The sequence below is a fragment of the Neophocaena asiaeorientalis genome, unplaced genomic scaffold (assembly GCF_003031525.2).
Source record: "Neophocaena asiaeorientalis asiaeorientalis breed wild unplaced genomic scaffold, Neophocaena_asiaeorientalis_V1.1 scaffold437, whole genome shotgun sequence".
Taxonomy (NCBI): domain Eukaryota; kingdom Metazoa; phylum Chordata; class Mammalia; order Artiodactyla; family Phocoenidae; genus Neophocaena; species Neophocaena asiaeorientalis.
The window spans coordinates 3,443,060-3,451,289 of NW_020173375.1; the positions used below are offsets into that span (position 1 = coordinate 3,443,060).

Genomic DNA, 8,230 nt, shown 5'->3' on the forward strand with positions numbered 1-8,230 from the left:
GACAGCTCCAGTAGAGGGCCAGGCCCCATGCCCTCTGCCCTAGCAGGGTCCACCCACCTAACCTCATAACCTGAGAGTGGGGAGGGGGTACCCCAAAGGAAGGTCGGGTGCTTCCACCAGAAGTAGGACAGATCTGGGGAGGGGCCAGTCGGAGATGCCTACTTCTCTGGCCATCATTCCTACTACTGTGGCTAGAGGGAGGCTCTCAGAGCAGGAGTCCCCACCACACCCCAGTGTGAGGGAGCTGTGGACTCCCCAGCCTTGGGTTCAAATCCTGCCCAGTCACCCGCCCCCACCTCCTCCCCAGCTGGCTGCACACAGAAGCAGTCAACATTCTCTTCCCGAATTCCCAGCAATGGGGCCACACCCCCAGGCGATCGCTCCTGGTGACCCATGAACAGGGAGGAGGCCTGACTCCCAGTGACCTCATCAGGTGACTCAGCACACGGGGAACAGGGCCCAGGGTGTGTTAGGGACCCCAGCCCAGGTGAAGGGCCCCACGGAGCTTTAGAGGCCCCAAAGTGTACCGCTGAGAACACAGAGCTGATGCTTCCTGGCAGAGCGTGGGCAGGCAGAGGGCAGAGCAGCAGAACGGGTAACTGTCAGAGGAAGCATTGGTGCCATCAGGTCAGGCCCGGGAGCTGGGAAGGCCAAGCTCTGTCCAGTTGGGAAGTGAGGTCTGTGTGATAAGCGTGTCCCCACAAGCTGCTCCCGCCCGAGTGACAGTCGGGCTCCTGCTCTGTCCCGCGGGTGGCATCCTGCTGTCTGCGCACATGTTTACACTTGGTCCCTGCCCCAAAGGCTCACAATCCACCTGATATGGGGTCAGTCCAAACAGCGCCGGAGGGTGTGTGCACAGCCAGGCAGGGCCCACTCCCTCTCCTCGAAGGAGACAGAAGCAGGCCCCAGAATACCCTTGGGAGCTGTGGAGGGAGGGAGGGAAGGAAACAGGGAGCTGGAGGCCTTTCCGGTGAGGAGGCCACAGACCTGGATAAACACAGGAGGAGGAGATATGGGTGAAGAAGCAAGACTGACGAAAGAGCAAATTCCTTCCAGAAGCGAGGCGGGACCAGTGGGAGCGTGAGGCCAGACCTCGACCCAGAGCCCGACAGACAGGGAGCAGAGTAAGATCCAGGTGCCCCAGAGGGACGTCGTCCAGGCCAAGTGGGAACTTTAGAAAATGGAAAAGGTGCGCAGCGTGTGTCCTCGTTGGGGCTTCCGTGGGGTGACCCTGCTTTGGACAGGTGTGAAGATTCAAGGAGAGGGCAAGGTGAGGAAAGGAGGGGCACCTCTGAGCAGGAAACACGTGTGTGTGTGTGTGTGTGTGTGTGTGTGTGTGTACCCTCACACTGCAGCCACGACAGAGCCCGGGCCTTGGGCTCCCAGGCAAGGGTGTGGAATTCCAGGGCTGGGACTGGGACGCTTGGCCTCTCCCAGTGCACACAGAGGGGACATGACGGGGAGGAGAGACCACGGGGCCTGGAAGGAGGCCTAATCCTGCAGTTCCCCTGCTGGACCCCCAACTCCATCCCCAACATTAGGGGAGGATGGGGCTCCAGTTAAGCTTCCTTAGGGATGGGCAGGCTTGGGCCCCTCATGCCTTCAACTACCTCTGGCCTGGGGTGACAGGTGACAGCCCCCACCCAGGCTCAGCTTCCACAGAGGGGGCTGGATTAAGTGTCTCCCAGGCTCCATTGAGCAGAAGCTTCTGGGGAGACGTTTCTGGAGAAAGGAAGCCTCCGAAGGGGAAAGCAGGGAACAACTGAGGAGGGACCAGGGCCTAGGAGGGAGCACTGCTGGCTTAGGAGAAAACAACAACGGTAACAATATGGTGACCACCACAGAGCTGCTCACTCCCCACGCAGCTCGGAGAAAGCGAGCGCTGCACAGACAGGTTGAGCAACTTGTCTTAGGTGATACAGCCAGTAAGCTGACAGAGCTGGGAGAACAAGAGGTCCCTCTTTGGACCATGGAGCCCAATGCCTTGACTATACAGGTGAGGAGTCAGCTCTCTCCGGGAAGGTGCCCACACAAGGTGCCTACAGTTCCTTCTCCAGGACTGGGGATGGGGGACAGAGTGTCGGATCAAGGCAGCCACACCACCTGGCATCTGGGGATCAGCCCTGAGTTGACTCTCTGAGTTCCAGGGCTTTGTCTGGGCTACTGGAGACAAGAAAGACCCCAGGAGGTTCCCAGGGCCTGGGTGGACTTTACAGTAGCAAGTCAGGCCATTCCCCTGGGGTGCTGGCTTTCCTCTACAGGGGCCAGGAGGGGTGTCACTGGTGAGGAGACAAGACCTAAGGGGTAGAAATGCAGCAGGAGGAATGATTTTGAATATCACAGAGGAAAATATCTAGAGGTGTTTGAATTACACTGCTGGCCAGCAGTCCAAAGGCAAAGAGCTTTCTGCAAAAAGTTATCCATCAAGTCCCTGTGTGTAAAAGACAAAAGTCAGAGACACCCCCAACATTCAACAACAGCGGAGGGCTTAAATAACTCCTGGTTGCCCACTCAGCCATTCAAAGAGATGGTGACAAGCCCCTCTCAACGTGGAAAAATGCTTACTGTAAAAAGTAGGAGCTAAATGCTATACTGTGATCTTTCTAAGTAAAAACATGCTTATTGGAAAGAAACGGGAAAAATAGAAACCTGAGTAAAGTTTTAACAGTGGTGTGGAATGACGGGTGGAGTAGAGTTCAAACACAGTTAAATTAGTTTTGAAAGACTATAATATAAAGATTAACAAGCAGTTCAAAAACAAGCGTCATGGCAAAGAGACAAAGCATTGGTTTTCTGGTTACTGGGTAACATCCAAACAACAGGATCCACGGGCCCCAGGCCCTCAAAGGGCCAAGGACACTCTAGATGCTCGCCGACAGTGTGTGGCATGACCCCCAGCAGGATCAGGAAGGTGAAGTCCGAGCCCTGCAGGGAGGCTGACTGGTGATCACGCAGGAGGACGGGCTATGATAACACAGCTTGGGGACAACCTGAACCCAGGTTGATGGAGCACAGAGGATGGGGCCTGGCTGGACTCCTCACTCACAGGGAGGGGTGCAGGGCCAGCCCTGTTGTGGTCTCTCTTTTTCCTGCGCCTGCTGCATCTCCTGCCATAGCAGTGAGCGACCTGCACTGGGTGAGACCTAGAGCTGGAACAGGACACCAAGGCCTTGAGAAGCCCTTCCTGGAAGAAAGCAAACGTCCCATCTGTGTGCCCCACCCTGAGCAAGCACTGGTGTACCCCAGGTAACATGTGACGCAGCTGGGGTCCCAGGAGTGGGACCCCTGCCCCTTCCTCTCTTTGCTGCATTTTCTCATGGGGAGTGGGGATCTAGGTCAACCCCAGGAGGGGCCCAGTGGCCGAGAGAATGGTGTGCAGCAGGTGCTGCAGGAGGGAAGGTGCCAGGTAGAGGGGAGAGGGATGGAGGGCCCTCAGAGCTGGATCTAGAAGGGTCCTGGAGGCCCTGGGCTGTGCTCAGACCCCCACTCAGGGAGAGCACACTGGGCTGGGTGTGCTGCTGGCAGCGGAGGTTCTGAGGGGGCAGGGATGGGTGAGGCCCAAGGTGGCTTCAGACCCCTGAAGGTCCATCCGGTGGGGGACTACACTTGTCCTGTCCGAACGCTGCGAGCGGGGGCCCCCAGGAGCTGGGACTCTATACCGAGAGGCCGGGGTTTGGATCCCGGCTCTGCTACCTCCTAGCTGTGTGGCCTTGAGCAAGTTATTTTAACCTCTCTGTGCCTCAGTTTCTCCAAATATAAAATGGCACTAATAAAAGTAATCCCTCTTATTGGGCTGTTTTGAGGATTAAATGAATCAGCATTGTGCCAGCACGGGGCAAGGACTGTCAACACTGCATGTTTGTCCAATAAAAATATAAACTAGTGGCCAGGGCGGCTCACGGGGGACCGGGCCTCCCCACCAGTGTCACTGACAAAGTGGTGGAGCACTTGGCTGCAGGGGTGCCCTCCACCTTGGTGATGGGGTGGTCATTGGGCCCCCCTCACCACAACCACCCCAACTTGGCACACAAGGAGCTAGGTGGGCAGAGTTAATGCAAGATCGTAGTTGCGTCCAAATTGTCAACAGACCCCCATTAGTGGCTGCAGGAGTGTTGGGTGTGGCTCGGGGACTGATAAACATACCAAGGGGCCCCTGGCCAGCCTCCAGTGACAACAAGGCTGATGAAGGAGGCCTCCAGGGGGCAGAAGGGAGGGGCCCGGAATGCAGGCAGTAGGGGGTTCACAGAGACAGCAAGGGCTTGGAGGCCTCAGGAGCAATGAGGCCTTTCCCAGTCACTGGGTCTTTTTGGACTTCATTTCAGCTCAATTCCATTAAATAAACATTTTAAAGCAACGGGATATGCTCGGCCAAATGGGGGACGCAAAGAGAATGAACACAGAACCGTTGTCTCAAGGAGCTCACAGCTGATTTGGAGCAAGAGAACACCATCAATCCCACCAACCACCAGGCACCGGCAGCTCCCACACCAGCACCAGGAACTCTCGGCATCACTTCACACACTTATAACAGCCCCAGCTTCTCAGAGAAGCTGAGAGGTTAAGCAGGCCAACTAAGGTAACGCAGCTTGTGAAGGGTAGTGGCATCCATGTCTGACTTTGGGGTCTGTGCCCTCAGCAACACATGTATTGTCTCCAATGGAACCTGTGAAAATAAAGGCAGAAACACATGGTATGTGTTGGGGAAGAGCCCCAAGCCTCAGTTTATTCATCTGTGAAATGGGCATAATGACCTCTAGTTTCCTGAGTGACAGGGGATACTGTATGTGACAGGTTCTATTGTTTTTATGGGGGCCCAGAACAGGCAGTAACAGGAGCTGCCCTTGAAGGGTAGAAGCCCAGTGCTATGAGGCAGGCAGCAGGGCAGGAGGAACAGCATGAACAAAAGCCTGGAGGCAGGACATGTAACTGCTCCAGTTTCAAGCGGAGAGAAAGCAGGAGGTTTCAGGGCTCAGATGAGAAGCTGCTCAGCTCCTTTATCTTTCTTCTTCCCTCTGCACCCCTGGGGCAAGTTCTGCCGGCCTCCGTTTGCACTTTCTCCCTTCCAGCTCCTCCTCAGCCCACGTTGTCTGGCTTCTGCTCACATCACTCACCAGAAATACTTGCCAAGGTCCTCGGTGCCAGCCTATAGCCAGCCCGATGGCCATCCTTGGGTCTTATCTTCCCTCCTCACCGTCCTAGGCATGCTCCTGACCTCCTCCTCCTCGAAACACCACCGCGAGGCTATATCAGCATGTGGACACGCACTCGCAGGTTTACTTCCCTCCACGCTGGACTCTTCCCCTCTGTCTCCTTTACTGGCTACATCCCCTGCGTGACCTGGATGTTGCTGTGGCTGGTCCTGGACCTGTTTCTCCAACACATTCTCACCAGGAGACTCATCCTTTCTTGAGGCTTACCCACTGCCTCCATGCCGATGTCCAGGCCACAATCTCTAGCTCAGCGTCCGCCCTGAGCGCTGGACCCCTGTACCGGTCTGCCCGCTGGACGCCTTGCCTGCATGTGCTCCAGGCCGTCTGAACTCAAAAGGAACCTAGGAGGACGCATCGCATTCCCCCAGTTGCTGCTGCCCCTTCTGGTCCCCTCTGCCAGTAGTTGGTGTCACTGATGCAGGCTGCCCAAGTCAGACCCTGGGAGTCATCCCCGCAGAGCTCCTGAGATGCCTTCTAGACTGCCCCACTGCACTCTGACCCCGCTGCCAGAAAGGCCCGTGTAAAATGCCAAACAGCCCATGTCACCCCCTGTTCAGAAGCCTTTAAAGGCTGTCCATTATGTTGGGGATAAGACCTACACTTCACTGCATGCCGCTCGTGTCCCAACCTCTTCACCGCACACCTTCCCACGGTCCCCAGGTCTCATGCTCCAGCCAGACTCAAATCATGGAGCAGATTTACCTTCCTTCACCTTAATCCTCCCAATCCTGGCAGTCCCTAGGGCTCAGCTTGAAAGTCACCTCCTCCAGGAAACCTCCCTGCTGCCCCAGGACGAGTTAGGGTCCTAACTGTGTTCCCTGCTGTGTTCCCATAGCAGATGAGCACAACAGCTCTTTTCCTATGTCACACTGATGCTTCCTCTCCTCACTCCCCACCCTGAGTTCATAGAGTTCACAAGGAACTGTCTTTGTCTTTGTTTTTCTAGTGCTAAAAAGTATTTGCTGAAATCAAAGGATCTGGGAAGAGTCTTAGAAACAGACCCTGGGGGTGTTCTTTGAGGGAAATGGGTTACCCTATGTGTAGACGCTGAAAGGAAGCAGCTAGAGTATTAACTACAATTCTTAGCCGCCTTCTAATGGGTGACCATGTGACCCAGTTTGGGCCAACAAGCCTTAAGGAAAGGTAGCGGAGCGTGCACAGGAGAGATTTGCTTCCCTGATGTGCTCACGGCCCCTTCCTGTTTTCTGTCTTCCACTTCCTCCCTGAAATTAGGAGAGGAGGCTGGCGGTGGAGCAGCCCTCTTGTGATGATGAGCCAGCCATAAGGACGGGAGTCACACACTAAGGAATCTTGAAGGGACCTAGGTCATGACCCCTAGACTACCTACTAGTGGCTTCTTATTATGAAAGACAAATAAATCTCATTGAGGCCCCAACTTCAGCTGGGTCTCCATTACATTTAGCTGCACTCCCCCATAGAAAAGGCAGATGATGGCAGATAACCATCTGTGGGCATTTCTGAATAGACCTTTTCTTTAAAGATGATGCTAGTCCTGACAGTGGGCAGAGGCAAGATGAATGGATCAGGACAAGGTGAGGGCTGGAGAGGCCGACCCTGCCTGGGATTCTGTCAGAGGACCATGGCAAGGACTCACTCAAGGTTTGAGGAAGAGGCTCCAGTCACGGTGGCCCTAATGTGACCATGACCTTGGCCTGGGCCTTCTCTGGTCTCTGCTTGGTTTCACTTGTGAAATGGGGCTGCTGGGATAGATAGCTTTTCAAAGGGCATAGTGCTGCAAGTCTGGGCTTTGGAGTCAGGAAAGCAGGGTTCAGGTTCCAGCTGCATCGCTTACTGGGGGTGTGACTTCCAGTCACTCTTGTTGCTTGACCTCATCATCATCTGTAAAGTCCACATTGTGACAGTGCTGATAACCACTGGGCTAATGCTGGGGTTCTGTGGCATCGTGCCTGGGGGTGCCAGCAGAATGCCTGGCGCAGTCCATCATGGCTGCTACAGCCCAGCGCCCAGCACACATTGAGTGCTCTGTGGGGAAGGCCGTGCTTGTGTTGCAAGTTCTCTGAGACGGCTTACTGGTGACCAGTTTCATGCCTACTCTGGATCTGGGGCTGCTGCAGGGCTCTGGAAAGCCTCTCTGATGCCCCTCGATCTGTGGGTGAGTAAAGTGGCCCAAGGCCACCCACTGTCCAGTGGCTTTCCCTCCAGCACTGTGTGTTGTTGTGTCCAGGGTCCTGGGCCACAGGTAGAAAGGAGAAGCCCCTGGACATCGGACAGCCCAGACCAGGCCCAGAAAGGCATCAGGCCTTGGGTAGAAGTAAGAAACCTACATGGTCCATCTGTCCTGTGGCCCCTGTCTTAGCCGAATCTTCCTGGGAGTTGAGGGGCATCTTATCTTGGGAATAGCTAGGAGGGGGATGTGAGGGTGGGGGCTTGAAGAGGTTGGTTCTGCAGATAACTACAGGAATTACGGAGTTAGAAAAATACCCCCAGAACTGGATTCCTTACTGCAGCTGCTTTGGGCAGACCCTTCTCGTGAAAGTGTCACCTTCTTTCTCTTTTCTGTACTACCTCTCCTGGTGGAAAAGAACTTGGAGGGAAAAAAAGTAAGCGTTTGTTCTATTCCAGCCCTGAAAAGGAGATCAGTGGGTGCATCCCATTTGTCCACGACCTCCCCCGCCTCCCCTCAACACTCCAGGCCAGGCGCAGCCATGCTGACACTCGACAGCACCTCCAGTTTACCTTGGCTCCCGTCCAGAGAGTCCAGGCCCAGCCCGGGGCGGCCCCCACCTCTCCACCTTTGTTACCAGGCCCCTCTACAGCGCAAAGAGCAGTTTAAATATAAATCAGTCCTGGACGCAAACAGAGCCTCGGCAAGTCTCAGAGCCATCACCGGAACTGAGAGCCCAGGTTTTCGACGAGTGCAAACAAGCAGAGACCGACTCCGTAAACCTTCCTGAGCGCGTCGGGAGGGGCGCGGAGGCTCCGTTTCCCTTCACAAGCGTCGGCGCCTCTCCGACGCCCCTGGCTCCCGCTGGCCCCCC

General features: G+C 55.5%; 1 protein-coding gene and 1 long non-coding RNA gene across 2 annotated transcripts in view; both read left to right on the forward strand.

Annotated features, from left to right (window-relative positions):
• Positions 1-1,124: 1,124 nt before the first annotated feature.
• The window catches only part of SLCO2A1 (solute carrier organic anion transporter family member 2A1), an 83,611-nt gene continuing 76,505 nt past the window's right edge, over positions 1,125-8,230 (forward strand). The window contains exon 1 of the mRNA XM_024746250.1: positions 1,125-1,270. Within this exon, the coding sequence (XP_024602018.1) occupies positions 1,181-1,270 (90 nt within the window). The 5' untranslated portion in view covers positions 1,125-1,180. The remainder of the gene's footprint in view (positions 1,271-8,230) is intronic.
• Positions 2,775-4,688, forward strand: LOC112400483 (uncharacterized). Its single transcript, XR_003003409.1, has 2 exons — positions 2,775-3,246; positions 4,323-4,688. It is a non-coding gene; the product is annotated as an uncharacterized LOC112400483 (long non-coding RNA).